Source organism: Schistocerca cancellata, chromosome 10 (genome assembly GCF_023864275.1).
Source record: "Schistocerca cancellata isolate TAMUIC-IGC-003103 chromosome 10, iqSchCanc2.1, whole genome shotgun sequence".
Taxonomy (NCBI): Eukaryota; Metazoa; Arthropoda; class Insecta; order Orthoptera; family Acrididae; genus Schistocerca; species Schistocerca cancellata.
In genome coordinates this window covers 52,183,321-52,199,810 of record NC_064635.1, presented here as the reverse complement: position 1 = coordinate 52,199,810, position 16,490 = coordinate 52,183,321, and the positions used below count along the sequence as shown (strand labels likewise).

At 40.7% G+C, this 16,490-nt stretch overlaps 1 protein-coding gene across 1 annotated transcript in view; it reads right to left on the bottom strand.

Annotated features, from left to right (window-relative positions):
- LOC126106393 (E3 ubiquitin-protein ligase UHRF1-like) overlaps positions 1 to 16,490 on the bottom strand; it is a 180,483-nt gene that overhangs the window by 143,373 nt on the left and 20,620 nt on the right. Inside the window, exon 3 of the mRNA XM_049912661.1 lies at positions 12,576 to 12,617. Coding sequence (XP_049768618.1) covers positions 12,576 to 12,617 — 42 coding nt within the window. The remainder of the gene's footprint in view (positions 1 to 12,575; positions 12,618 to 16,490) is intronic.

Sequence of the window (16,490 nt, the reverse complement as noted above, 5' to 3'; positions counted from 1 at the left end):
TTATCATATTTTTACTAAACTTCCCTTGTTGCTGCCTGTGTACACAGAAATCACGACCCTTTACTGTTTTTTCAGAAAAAAATAAAGCTAGCATGAGCTATATGAAGTTAGTTAAGTCAATTTCAAAGGGGGCAGGGGGTTGACATTGCAAACGACACACCTGACTACAAATAAAAATGGTGAATGAGTATTCAATTTGCTTCAAACATGGCAGACATATATACCCACTTTATAAAATTTAAACTCGTTGGTTGAGCCTTATACTAAATCAGTGCAACCAACAAAATGGTTTCAGTGTACAAGTGAAGAATGAGATCATGATTACTGTGGCAAATTTTGATATGTATTGCATCTGCAAGAACTGCAGTTGCGATGTGATAATGAAATTTAAGTTGGTGTATCAGAAAAAGCGATCATGAAAATTTGAGATTATCAATAACTTGTTGATTCCTGAAATAGTCAAGATGGGGACAAATGATCTAAATATTTTACAAAAAGTTAAAAAAAGTTGTCCCTAAAATCTTTTACTAGTCAAGATCACAAGTAAACAACAGTATGTAAATAATGTTATTTAATTCCAATACTGACTATTAAAAAATTTATTAAGGAAAATTTTTAACTTTCTAAAAACAAAACAATCTTCTTTGATTTTGATAAATTATTTGTAAGAGAAAACAAAAAGTATATAATACTTTTTATCAATACATGGGCTACACAACGTATAACAAATTATCCCACACACTGTACCACAATGTCCCACAGTGGTGTAAATTGTTACAGAGTGCATGACCAGAAATAATATCAAGTCAGTGATATTCTTGATAGCTGAGCATAAGGCAAAAAAAATTGGCTCTAAAACCTCCTTGTACAAAAACATTATCGAAAAAAAAAAAAAAAAAATTCAGCAACTAGCCCTAGGCTCCCCTATTTCTCTGCTTCCTATATTTTCATTACTATGGCTATTCCTTGTCTTAGTAAATAGTAAATAACAATAAGAAGCTCACTGGACAAAATATGAGTCACTTCCTTAAATGAGCACAAAGATCACATTGCAGCATTACGCACTACAGGTCAGAAGTTTTCGATCACCCATGAAAAAAACTGTATATTTTATTTCAATATACAAACAAATCATACAAACTAAATAGACCAACAAAATAAATATTTTCCCTCTCTACATCTAGTACAATACGGCTGCACAAACTCTTGGCATTCTGGATACATGATTTTGTAGCATTTTTTGCAGCTATTGCAACCAAACACATCAGTGAATTATTCCACAGATCTTTAAATATCAGATGATCTGAGTTCTCCGACCTCCCTGTCAAGTTCATCCAATAAAAGTTCAACAGGATTTAAGTCGGGTGGCCAACCTGGCCAAATCCTATTCTTTGGACCCTTTTCTATCAACATACACACTGTACAATTTAGAAGCACGTTTGGGACCACTGTCCTGCTGCAGAACAAACTCACGACTAATAATTCTCTTACCAGATGGAAAAGCATTGTTGATCAGTGACATGTGATACCCTTCCTTCTTTAATGTTCCATTAATTCTCACTAGATCACCAACTTTGTCACCCTCAAAACATTGCTAATTTGTGACTAGCCCTCCACTGTCCTTCATCGTCAGTGTCACACACTGATTCTTCACGCGTTCTCTGCAAAGTCAACAGACAGACATTTGATGACGGCTTCCAAATATCAAACCTAAATTTTCTCCACGAATAACACCTTAGGCCACTGCTGCACACTCCAGTTTTTATGTTGCTGTGCCACTGCAATTGTTTCATCTTATTTTGTTTGCGTAACAATGGTGTTTTTGCCAATATCCATCCCTTTAAACCTTGCTCACAGGGACAGCATTCATACTACTTACTTCCTCATGAATTTCAGGTGCAGTACAAGTCCTCTGACATTTACTCTGTATACATGTGAACCAGTCCTTGTTGTATGATGTTACTCATGGTCTTCACATCATGAAACACTTGTACTGGCACCACTTTGCTTGAACTCTGCAATGTACACACCCCTACAGATTGGGTGGTTGGTTGATTCGGGGGAGGGGACCATACAGTGCAGTCATTGATCGCATCGAATTAGGAAGTCTGCCACGCCCTTTCAAAGGCACTATCCCAGCATTTGCGTGAAGCGACTTAGGGAAAACACAAAAAACCTAAATCAGAATGATCAGATGATGATTTAAATAATCATCAAAACAGCCACGAGACTACCAACTTATCAGTAAACAGTGTGCGGCATTCTATGTGGGCACAGCCACCGACGATCTACCTGTCCTTAAGAATAGCCATCACTAACATTTTTAGATACCATCACTTGTGCGAAACTCAGTTTATCATTTTCTCGTATAATATCCTGTGAACTATGGATGAAGGGCTACAGGCAGATCCCATACTTTTACATTTCCGAAATGCATTTGATACAGTGCCCAAATGCAGACTGTTAACAAAGCTACGAGTGTATGTATTAGGTTCCCAGTGATTCGAATGTTGTACTCAATGGCAAGTGTTCATCAGAGACAAGGTCACCATCAGAGACAAGGTCACCATCAGGAGCGCTTCAGGGAAATGTGAAAGGACTGCTATTATTTTCTGGACACATAAATGATTTGCCAGACAGGATGAACAGCCATCTAGAGCTATTTGCTAATGATGCTGTGATGTACAGGAACATTGATTAGTTGGGACTGTAGGAGGATACAAGATGACTTGCCAAAATTTCTAGTGTGTGTCAAGAATGGCACCTAGCTCTAAATGTAGAAAAAAGTAAGTACAGACGAGTAGGAAAAATAATCCCGTAATGCTCAAATACAACATTGTCAGTGTGCTGCTTGACACAGCCACATCATTTAAACAGCTGGGCATAACGTTGGAAAGCAATATCAAATGGAACGAGCATGTGCAGATTGTGGTAGGGAAGGCTAATGGTTTACGATCTTGGGTTTATTGGGTCAATTTTGGGAAAGTGTGGTTCATCTATAAAGAAGACAGCACATAGGACACTACTGCAAACTATTTGTGAGTACTGCTCAAGCATTTGGGTTCAGTGCCCAATAGAATTACGAGATGCTATCCAAAATTTTCGGGACTGGTGCTGGCCATCTGTTGAAAACCTTACCTTTGGACTAAGGGTCACCATCACCCTCAAAGTAGTACCCATCTGCACGTACACATCGGTCCCAGCGCTTCTGCCACCGGTCAAACGTTTTCTGGAAGTCCTGTTCTTTGAGGGTGTTTATCACTGCCAGTGATGCTTCTCGAATCCTCTCTTGCGTGTCGAACTGACGGCTTTTCAACTTGAGTTTCAGTTTTGGGAATAGCACGAAGTCACAAGGTGCCAAATCTGGTGAGTACGGTGGGTGAGGTACAACCGCCATGTTTTTTTTTTCTTTTGCCAAAAAGGTCCTGGTGAGCAAGGACGTGTGACAGAGTACACTGTCGTGATGCAGCAGCCAGTTCCCTCGACACCAAAGTTCGGGCCATCCTCGCCACACGTTTTCATGGAGCTGTCGCAAAACATCACAGTAGTATGCCGAATTGTCTGTTTGGTTGAGTGGGACGAATTCTTTGTGCACAATTCCCTTGGTATCAAAGAAAACTATGATCATGCTCTTCACTTTGCTCTTCACCTGTCTCGCTTTTTTGGGTCTTGGAGAGCCCAGGTTCTTCCACTGATCCCATGTGTTGCTTTGTCTCTGGGTCATAACCGTAACTCCAGCTCCTGTCACTGGTGATAACTCGTGACAAGAAGGTTGGATCATCAGATGCAGTCTGACAAAGGTCCGTGCACACTTCAGCATGCTGTGCCTTCTGATCGGCAGTCAAGATTCTTGGCACAAATGGCAACACAATGCACGCCCAATTCATCAGTCAACAATCGATGACATGTCCCATAACCAATACCCACTTCATCTGCAAGGTCTCGAATCATTCGACGTCGATCCACACGAACCAATTGCAGAAGTTTGGCAACAATATCTGGTGTTGTGTGGCTAATGGGCCTTCCAGTGTGAGCATCATCTTTGACATCTGTACTGCAAGCCTGAACTGAGCATGCCACTCAAACACACGTGTACAGCTCATGCTCTGTCCCCCAAACACTTGTTGAGTCCATCTACCATAGCACTTTTCCCGAGATTCGCACAGAATTTGATACACACACACTGTTCTGTTTGCATGCGAATCCATCGTAAAATCGCACACACCAAACAGAGAGTATTACGGAAATAACTGTGGACATGCAACACATCCTCCCAGCTGAATGCCACTCCACACACTGACTCATCAGATCTGCAGCTCCCGCCATCTAGCAGTGCAAAGATCTACTACTTCTACTTTCCAGATGGCAACACCAGTCCCGGAAATTTTGGATACACCTCGTAAAGGTACACATGAAAGCAATTCAGAGACAGCTTTGTTACCGGTAGGTTCGAACAACACGTAAGTATTACGGAGATGCTCCGGGAACTCAAATGGGTGGGAAGGTGACTTTCTTTTCGAGAAACACTGTTGAGAATATTTAGAGAACTGGCATTTGAAGCTGACTGCAGAACAATTCCACGGCTGCCAACATTCTTTTTAATTATAGTGGTACAGTGTACCCTCCACCACGCACTGCACAGTGGCTTGCGGAGTATATATGTAGACATATGTTGCACAGTATGGTGGGCACGACTTCGACAACTGCTTCACAGCCTGCGTGTCATCTGGATTCTTCCCACTATCATTACCTTTTCTGAACTGCACATGTTGTAACTTTCCCTACAACACGCCATTCATTCGAGTAACCTTTCTGGCCTCAAACTTCACCAGTTCCTGTCCCCAACTGCCTCTATCTCCTTCCCTACTCCCACTCCAGCCTCACCCACACCTTCCATCGCCCTGACTCACCTGCACAGCCCTTACCCCTTCTCCGTTTGTCTCCTATCTCACAGATCCCTGTCATGTCCATGTACTCTACTACAGGCAAGCCCAACAGTGCCTTCCCAAACCTCTACCCTGCTATCCCTCCCCACCCCAACTCTGTTCTGTACCATCCACTACTCACCCCAAACCTGACAGCTGTGCACCACATTTGCACTTCAGAATCCGGAGACGACAGTGGCTGTGCGTGTTTGTGTGTGTGTGTGTGTGTGTGTGTGGGGGGGGGGGGGGGGGTGTTCAAGTTGTATAAATACGTAAGTGAGATCCATATACTCGCCAGGGAGTCTTGTGACATTATCTCTGAACTCACTGTTTCAGTGTGCTCAGAGACTTGACTCAAGAGCCACGCAAGTTTTGTTGTCTGGTACAAGTGGACTCCACCCGTCTAGAAAGGTGATTTGATTTGATTTTAACAGGAAAGCTAAAACAGCTTAGGTCTAACCCGCCACTGCCCGCACCGAAACTAAGTTTATTGTGAGGTACTGCTTCCTGTATATCTAGTAAAGCCAACCAATGCCCATAAATAGAGCAAGGAGTCCATCTACCAGTTTCTTATTAGACACAATTTCTTCAAGTCTAGCTGGCCCAAAGATTCTGTATCTTTTACTCTCCAATGCCATGCATTCGAAGAGTAGGTGTGATGCAGTTTCTTCACCCTCATCACGGATCCTACATTTAGGGTCCTCTTCCGTTATACCCACTGTGTGTACGTGTTTTTTGAAATTCCCATGGCTGGTCATCAGTCTAGTCATGAGTTTGATCTCTTTCCAGTTCAATCCCAGGATTACAGAGCTTCTTTTAAAACATGGCTTGGACATCATTACCTTACCATGGTTTTGTTTATGGACCCCGATCCAATATCCTACATGCTGTTTCCTAAACTAGTTCCGTAGTTATAATTTGATCGTAGCCTTGGTGATTGTCAGGACAAGTTCCGGTCCAATAAATGGAGTTGTTGCCCCCATCCTACCCAATATTTCGACTTGTTCACTGCCACAGATCCCTTGAGTGGCCAGGGACCCACACTAGGTTTACCCTATTGCTTTCCCCTAGCTCCACCAGAGCCCTGTGGCATTCTGCAACAATCTTCGATCTTGTTGCAGGAGCTGACAATGATTTCAGGGCTGCCCGAGTGCCTGAATAGATGTAGATGCTACGATCCTTGTAGTACCTACGCATATTCTCCTCCACACATGCCCCGATTGTAGTAATTTCAGCTTGGAATACGGAGACCAGTTTTCCTTAGAGATGATGCCCTCCAGTCTCAGCTGAACCCCGTACACCCCTACCCCAACGCCTTGGTCTATTTTTGACCGATCGGTGAACCAAACAATGTCCCCCGTACGGTGTCAAACTGTTTTCTCCCACTGCTCCCTGCTTCCAATTATTATATTGTAAGGCTTGTCGAAGCAGTTGGAAGTTATTATATAGTCGGCAGGCATTTCCCCAGCCACTCTTATAACTACCTCACTCACTATTTTAGTGTGTGATTCAGGATATACAAATGAGACCCAGTTTTTGCCAGTTTTAAGTCTGTGTGCCCCAGCTGCTGCCTTCATATTGACCCAAAGGTGTAGTGGAGGCATGTCCAGCATGGCTTCCATTCCAGCAGAATGGTGTTCTGCTAATGCCACCTGTTATGGCTAAGCAGGCCAATCTCTGCACCTTAGCAAACTCCTTAGCTGCAACCCGCTGTTCCTACCTTCTTCCACCACACTACGGCCCGTAGGAAATCTTAGGTGCGACCACTGTGGTGTATATCCAGTGCATACCCCCGGGGGCCTAGAAAGGTGAGCGAGTACACGAGTACGCAAGTATAGCTGTGGATTCGTAGCATTGGTGCTATGTACACAGCCATTAGGCACAATGATTATTGTATACCAAGACAATACTCCTACTGGCTAAGCTACCAACAAACAACTACAGTTTCAATTCAGCCGGCACCTACACTTTCTTCCACATGTGCTGGTCCTGCTTCTGTAAAGCTTGTAAATCAAAACAGACATAACAACTGAAGTGATAATGTGAGGGTGATTCACAAGTCAGCAGGTAAAATCACTGTCTGCACAGGTCAGGAGTCTCTCAATTTGAGTCCTGATACAGCACACAATTACAATCTTTCACACAATTTCGGAAGTACACTGCCTAAAAAAAAAATGAAACACCCAGAAGACATCAGCACTCTAACTTAGTATCAACTTTATACACACACACACCACTGGTGAATGTGTAAATGATTAGAGTTGCAGTTTTCCGCAACACGTAAAATGAGCATCATGTTTAGTGTTGCTACGAGGCCCATAAGGGTATATACAGGGTGTCAACAGCATCAGGCCTCAAGTGATTACTGTGAGAGAGACAAAGATTTCATGTACTCATGTGAGACAGAATTACTGACAGGGCTTTAAAAGGACCTCATTGTGGGTCCCCCATTTGGCTGGCAAGTTGAACTGTGCAATATTCAGATTTGTGGGGGTTTCAGATGTGACAGTGGCTCAATGATGGACTGTGCGGGAAATCGGCAGCAGGAAAACTCGTCATTGAGGTTCCAGTAGAATACCTCTGACGACACCACAAGGGAAGATTACTTGTCTTATGCACTGAGCATGTGGTAACCCCTCCAAATCTGCCATCCAGGAGCCAGTAATGGACTCTACGTCTACATCTATGTCTACGTCCATGTCCACATCCGTGCTCTATGACCTACTGCGAAGTGCATGGCACAAGGTACATCCCACTTACCAGTTATTGGGGCTTTTTCTGGTTCCATTTACATATGGAGGCCAGGAAAAATGATGGTTTAAATGCCTCTGTGCATGTTGTAATTAATCTAATCTTGCCCTCATGATCCCTATGAAAGCCATATGTTGGACTTCTAGTATATTAATGCGCTCAACATTTATAGCTGGAGCCCAAAACTTTGTAAGCAGACTTTCTCGGTATAGTTTCTGTCTATCTTCAGTTCAGTTCTTTCAACATCTCGGTGACACTCTCACATGGGTCAAATAGACTTTTGACCATTCATGCTGCCCTTCTCTGTATACATTCAATATGCCTTGTTAGTCCTAGTGCAGGTCCCACATGCTTGAGCAATATCCTAGGATGTGTCACACAAGTGATTTGTCAGCAATCTCCTTTGTAGGCTGATTTCACTTCCCTAGTAACTACCAATAAACCCACAACCAAGCCTATGTGATCATTCAACTTCATGTGTTACAAGTGTTACAATGAGGTATGAGTTTACAGATTCCAACTTTGACTCATTAATATTATATTCACTGGCTACCACATGTTTTCATTTTGCGAAGTGCCCAGTTTTACATTTTTGAACATTTAAAGCAAATTGCTAATCACTACACCACTTGGAAACCTTATCAAGGTTTGACTGAATATTTGTACAGCTTCATTCTGACTGCACTTCATTCTAGATAACTGCATCATGTGCAAAAAGTCTGAAGTCACTATTAGTACTGTCAGCAAGATCATTATGTATAACACAAACAGCAAGGGGCTCAACATGTTTCACTGGGTACAGCTGAAGTTACTTCTACATCTGTCAATGACTCTCCATCCTAAATAACATGCTGTGTCCTCCCTACCAAGAAATCCTTAATCCACTCACATATTTCATATGATAACCCACATGATCATACTTTTGATAATAAGCATAGATGTGATACTGAGTCAAATGCCTTTTGGAAATCAAGATATACTGCATCTACCCTACTGCTTTGACCAACAGCTTTCAGAATGTCAGGTGCGAAAAGTGTGAATTGGGTCTCACACGATCTATGTTGGCACGCATGAGGCCATTCTGTTTGAGATATCTCATTATGTTTGACCTTACAACATGTTCTAAGATTCTGCAACAAACAGCTGTCAAGGATATTGGGCGTTAGTTTTGCGGATCACTTCTGCTACGCTTCTTGTAGACAGTTGTAACCTATCATTTCTTCCAGGTACCGTGCACAAATTCTTGTTCGACGCATCTACAATAGATTATAGTCAAGACAGGGGCTGACTCAGTTGCAAACTGGGTTTAGAGTTGATAGGGATTCTATCAGAACCTGGGACTTTGTTCAATTTTAACACTTTCAGCTGTTTCTCAACACCGCTGACAATAATATTTATCCTCTGTAAAGGAATATTTTGAGTGACTGGACACAAACTTTGATGCCACTAACAGCCATTACCTATGGCCAGAATTTCTTTGGATTTTGGGAATGATCATTTGGTAATATTCTACTATGGTGGTCATTGGAGGCTTCACACAACATTCTGTGTCACCCCACACTACCATTAGATACTAGCAGACTAGGTAATTATCATCCCTAGCATAGACCCCGTTGCACCACAACACAAATGGCTGGAGTTTGGAGCAGTGTCATGACTGGGAAGTATGGGAAGTGAGGAGTGCTAGTGAATGGTGTCACATTGTGTTAAGTGAGAAATTGTGATTCTACACTACCCCAGATGGGCATCGTTGGTGAGTATGATGGTGACACGGGGAGAGGTCCCAGTGTTTCAATGATCTGCACAGTCGCAGCAGTGTTAGTCCTGGCATCACGGTGTAGGGAGCCATTGGGTATGACCTCAGGTCACGGCTGGTAGTGACTGAGGGAACTCTGACGGCACAACAATATGTCGAGTACATCCCGCCATTATTATTATTATTATTATTATTATTATTATTATTATTATTGTTTCTTTTCTCAGACGTTATGTCTGGTCAAAAATGGAAAGTGACGCGGACCTTCATCAAGCGTGACTTCCTCCTTTTAACTGTACGGTATATGTTATATTGCATTTAGGAACTTTCGGGTGATTGAACATGTATCAATAATTACGGATTTCTGTAGTTGTATGTATAAGTTTGGATGTAGCTGTATTGCATTGATGTACTGGTGGATATTGTGTGGTATGACTCCTGTAGTTGATAGTATAATTGGTATAATGTCAACTTTATCCTGATGCCACATGTCCTTGACTTCCTCAGCCAGTTGGATGTATTTTTCAATTTTTTCTCCTGTTTTCTTTTGTATATTTGTTGTAATGGGTATGGATATTTTGATTAGTTGTGTTAATTTCTTCTTTTTATTGGTGAGTATGATGTCAGGTTTGTTATGTGGTGTTGTTTTATCTGTTATAATGGTTCTGTTCAAGTATAATTTGTATTCATCATTCTCCAGTACATTTTGTGGTGCATACTTGTATGTGGGAACGTGTTGTTTTATAAGTTTATGTCGTAAGGCAAGCTGTTGATGTATTATTTTTGCTACATTGTCATGTCTTCTGGGGTATTCTGTATTTGCTAGTATTGTACATCCGCTTGTGATGTGATCTACTGTTTCTATTTGTTGTTTCCAAAGTCTGCATTTATCTGTTGTGGTATTGGGATCTTTAATAATATGCTTGCTGTAATATCTGGTGTTTATTGTTTGATCCTGTATTGCAATCATGAATCCTTCCATCTCACTATAAATATTGCCTTTTCTTAGCCATGTGTAGGATGCATCTTTATTATTATTATTATTATTATTATTATTATTATTACTGCCAAGCTCTTTGTCAAACTGACTCAATTTTGTAACCACTGAAATAATATCCCATACCCTCTCAACCTTGGAAGTTGAATTTAGTTTCCTCCTTCCCTTCAGTGTATTCCACTTTTTTGTTGCTGTCCAGTGCAGATGTTATGCATGCAGCATTCTATGTAAACAAATGCACATAGCATTTGTATGTTAAGAGAAAGCTTTTAATACTGTTTATTGGAATACACTAATTTAAATTGTAAAGGTAGCAGGGATAAAATACAGGGAGTCAAACATTATTTACAACTTGTGCACAAACAAGACTACAGTTATAAGGTGTCAAGGACAAGAAAGAAAAGCAGTAGTGGAGAGGGAATGGCACAGGTTTGTAGACAGTCCTTGGTGTTATTCAATCTTTACAATGGACAAGCTGTGAAAGAAACCTAGGAGAAACTGGGGTAGGTAGAGGGGGGGATGACTTTTAAAATTTGCAAACAACATTGCAATTTTATTATATGTGGGAAATGACTTGGAAGAACAGTTAAAAGAGGATATGAAATGCTCATAAAATGTGAGAAAGGTAACAGTATACAGTCACATTATATCAGGATATGTCGAGTGAATTAGATAAAGAAATTTGATCACTAAAATAACAGAGTTTTTACAAATTTGGAAGCAAAATAACAGATGATGACTGAAGTAGATATAGAATGCAGACTCACAATAGCAAGAAAAGCATTTAAGAAAAAGACAAAGGAACAGGGGGTGAAAGAGGGGGACAGCGGAAAAGGAGGGGACAGCGGAAAAGGAGGGGACAGCAGAAAAGGAGGGGAAGGGCAGGGAGTGGAGTGGACTGGAGCAGAAAAGGAGAGGAGAGTGGCACACAAAGAGGATGAGGGGATGCAAGAAGGGAGGAGTTGATATGACAAAGGGGCAGAAACTGTTGGGTGGAGGGTGTGGGGGCAGTAGATTACCATATGTTGAGATAGGGACAATATCAGGAGTGGAGAATGTTTTGTTAGGATAACTCACATCTACGCATTTCAGAAAAGCTGGTGGTGGAGGAGAAGATCCAGATGGCGCCCTTCCACCACCAGCTTTTCTGAACTGCACAGATGGAAGTTATCCTAAGAATAAATTCTCCACTCTTGAAATTATCCTGGCCTCAACCCACTTTAACCTATTGTCCCTACACCTTCCACATTCCCTCATCCTCTTTTTTGTGTTCCATTCTCTTCCAGTGTCCCCTCCTTTTCTGCTGTCCCCTCCTTTTCCGCTGTCCCCCTCTTTCGCTCCCTGTTCCTTTGTCTTTTTCTCTTCCGCTGTACCTCCTTCCCTATGCTCTTACCAAACTCCAGTCTGAGCTGATGGAGACGGCGGCCATGTGTGTGAGGTGTGGTTGCTTGAATGTATGCATGTGTCTTTTAGTTGTGCCTGTCTGCAACTTAATGTGTCATTTTTATGGTAAGCAGCAATCATTTCCTTACACCGCTGATATTCCACTCTGGCATTTCCATTGTTTGATTTGTGGAAACTATAAAATTTTTAACATCTACTATAAATTTAAGTGTTTGTAAGTCTTTTCTGTAGGTATTTGTTAGGAGTGTAGGATTGCATGGAAGTGAAACACAGACAGTCAGTAATTTGGGCAAGAATAAAACAGATGCTTTTGATATGTGGTGCTATAGAAGAAAGCTGAAAATTAGATGAGTACATCATGTAACTAATGAAAAGGTACTGAATCAAATTGGGTGAAAAGAAGTGTTACGGCACACTTGACTAAAAGAAGGAAGCTGTTAATAGGACGGCATTGCCGTCAGTTACACCTATATAAGACAATAAGTGTCTGGCGCAGTTGTTAGATCGGTTACTGCTGCAGCAATGACAGGTTATTAAGATTTAAGCGAGTTTGAGCGTGATGTTATAGTAGGCGCACGAGTGATAGTTACTGATGAAGTGGATGTGTTCCACAGAACAGATTAACGTACAGACCTGCAGCAGCAGCACCACCACCACCACCACCACCACCACCACCACCACCACCAATTACAGCAACAACAAGAAAAACACATTCTAGCAAAAGGCAAATAACAGCACTCACCTTGAAGTGTTTACTCTCTGATATCTGAGGCAAATCCCTCAACTGCAACAAAACAAGTACAGTAAGAATTAAAAGTGGCACACAAAAATTAATAATACGCGACAGCTTTGATATCTCATATAAAATTTTTTATTTATAATTAAGCAATAAATTAAGTAATATAAATGGACATTGTGCTGCATGCAATTCATATTGCATGTGCTCTGTAAGTGTGGCCCTATTTTGTACTGCTATGGTGGAGTCAGTCAGTGTACTCAAGGTCAGCCTTGTATTTCATGATGGATGGATTACATATCCACATACTGTTCCATCCATTTTATATGACTTTATGATGGACGAGTTACATATCCAGCTATTTTTACACAATCTGATGATGCCCAAAAGGGTGAAACACGTCACTTATATTAAATCATTTTGCAACCAAGGCTGTTTTTATTCTGAAATATAAACCTTGTCAAAAATGAATGATATCTCATGTAAATTTGTATTATTAAAGCTTGAAATGTTAAATCAATCACATATACACTTAAGAGCCAAAGAAACTGGTACACATGCCTAATATCTTGTAGGGCCCTAGCGAGCACACAGAAGTGCTGCAATACGATGTGGCATGGACTCTACTTAATGCAGAAGTAGTGCTGAAGGGGAGTGACACCACGAATCCTGCAGGGCTGTCCATAAATCCGTAAGTGTACAAATGGGTGGAGATCTCTTCTGAACAGCATATTGCAAGGGATCTCAGGTATACTCAATAATGGTCGTGTCTGGTGGCCATCTGAAGTGTTTAAACTTAGAAGAGTGTTCCTGGAGCCACTCTGTAGCAATTCTGGACATATAGGGTGTCGCATCAACCTGCTGGGATTGCCCAAGTCTGTCTGTATGTACAATGGACATGAATGGATGTAGGTGATCAGACAGGATGCTTACATATATGTCACCTGTCAGAGTCTTATCTAGACATTTCAGGGGTCCCACATCACTCCAACTACACACTCCCCACACCATTACAGTGCCTCTACAAGCTTGAACAATCCCCTGCTGACATGCAGGGTCCACGGATTCATGAGGTTGTCTCCACACCCATACAATTTGAAACAGGACTCTTCCAAGCAGGCAACATGTTTCCAGTTATCAACAGTCTAATGCTGATATTGATAGGTCCAGGTGAGGTGTAAAGCTTTGTGTCATGCAGTCATCAAGTGTACACGAGTGAGCCTTCGGTTCCGAAAGCCCATATCGATGATGTTTCGTTGAATGGTTCGCATGCTGACACTTGCTGGTGGCCCAGCATTGAAACCTGCAGCAATTTGCAGAAGGATTGCACTTCTGTCACATTCAACGATTCTTCAGTCATTGTTGGTCCCGTTCTTGCAGGATCTTTTTTCCAGCCACAGCAATGTCAGAGATTAGATGTTCTCCAGATTCCTGATATTCACTATACACTCATGAAATGGTCACACGGAAAAATCCCCACTTCATCAGTACCTTGAAGATGATGTGTCCTATCGCTATAACATCACATTCAAACTCACTTTAATCTTGATAACCTGCCACTGCTGCAGCAGTAACTGATGTAACAACTGCACCAGACACTTATTTTCTTATATAGGTGTTGCTGACCGCAATGCTGTATTCTGCTTGTTTTCATCTCTCTGTATTTGAAAACACATGTCTACACCAGTTTCTTTGGCTCTTCAGTGTAATTACCAAGCGACTACCCTAGAACCAAGAATCTAGTGCCAGTTGCTGGGCATCTACCTAATGGCTTCCATTGGCAACAAAAATTTGATTTTCAATATTTCATATGATTACTGACCAAATTTAAAAATGCTGTTATAATCTACTCCTTAACAGCTATAATCTTGTATTAAAAGTTTAACACAATAAGGCAAGTATCACAGTTTGAAACTGTGTTTGTTTTGTGAAATGTGTTTGTTTTGTGGCAAACTTGATACATCCAGTAGATTAGATTAGTACTCGTTCAATAGATCATGAATACGACACTGTAATGATATGGAACATGTCAGGTTAATAAAAGGTGTCTATACAATATATTACATTACGCAAAATATTACATGACACTTAATATTTTTTAATTTTGTGGTGGGTGGGGAAATTACCCACTTACTATATCCAAAAATTCATCTAATGAGTAGGAAGAGTTGCCACTCAGAAATTCTTTTAATTTCCTTTTAAATGCTATATGGCTATCTGTCAGACTTTTGATGCTATTAGGTAAGTCACCAAAGACTTTTGTAGCAGCATAATTTACCCCCTTCTGAGCCAAGTGAATATATACATTGTGAGGCTACAGTGAAGCTCTTCAAATAAGTGTCTGCAGGATGATCTTGGATGAGCTCCAGCAATTATTCTGATTACATGTTTCTATGCAATGAACACTCTTTTACTCAATGATGAGTTACCCCAGAATATGATGCCATACGAAAGCAGAGAATGAAAATAGGCGTCTTAAGCTAATTTACTGAGATGTATATCGCCAAAATTTGCAATGACTCTAATAGCATAAGTAGCTGAACTCAAACGTTTCAGCAGATCTTCAGTGTGTTTTTTCCAGTTCAACCCCTCATCAATGCATACACCTAGAAATTTTGAATATTCTACCTTAGCTACCGATTTCTGATTGAAGTCTATATTTATTAATAGTGTCACTCCATTTACTGTGTGGAACTGTATATACTGTGTTTTGTCTAAGTTTAATGAGAGCTCATTTGCAGAGAACCACTTAATGATTTTCTGAAAAACATTGTTTACAATTTCATCAGTTAATTCTTGTCTGTCGGGTGTGATAGCTATACTTGTATCATCGGCAAAAAGTACCAGCTTTGCATCTTCATGAATATAGAATGGCAAGTCTATATATTACGAACAGCAGAGGACCCAAGACCGAACCCTGCGGTACCCCATTCTTGGTTGTTCTCCAGTTTGAGAAATCACCAGTTTTTTTGCATATTATGTGAACTTTCTGCACTCTTTCAGTTAGGTATGATTTAAACCATTTGAGTGCTGTCCCATTCATACCATATTACTTGAGCATATCTAGAAGTATTCCATGATTTACACAATCAAAAGCCTTTGAGAGATCACAAAAAATCCCAACGGGTGACTTACGGTTACTCAGAGCATTTAATATTTCCGTTGAAAAACCTCTCTGGAAACCAAACTGACATTTTGTTAAAACTTTGTTTTTACAAAGGTGTGAAGCTACTGTACAATACAATACTTTTTCAAGAATTTTGGATAAGGCACTCAGAAGAGAGATTGGACAGTAGTCGTTGACATCAGACATATCCCCTTTTTTATGCAGTGGTTTAACAATGGCGTACTTCAGTCTGTCTGGGAAAATACCCTGCTTCAGAGAGCTATTACATATGTGGCTAAGAATCCCACTTATCTCTTGGGAAAAAGCTTTTATTATCCTGCTGGAAATGCCATCAATTCCATGTGAGATTTTATTCTTGAGAGAGTTTATTATCTTCCTAATTTCAGAAGGAGAAGTGGGTGGAATTTCAACTGTATCAAATTGTGTGGGTAAGGCCTCTTCCATTAACCGCCTTACTTCTTCTAATGAACATTTATATCCTATTTTCTCTACAACATTTAAAAAAGGATTATTCAAAATGTTTTCAACTTCCGGCTTGTTGTTTGTCAATTTTCCATTCGCTTTGATGATAATGCCATCATCTTGTACTCTTGGTTGCCCTGTCTCCCTTGTAATAATATTCCAAATTGTTTTGATTTTGTTATCAGAGGTATTAATCTCAGACACAATTCACATTCTTCTGGACTTTTTAATAACCTTTCTTAATGTAGAGTTTTTATAATATTTGGCTGTTTCTGGGTCATTACTCTTTCTTGTTGTTAGATACAGTTCCCGTTTGTGGTTACAAGATATTT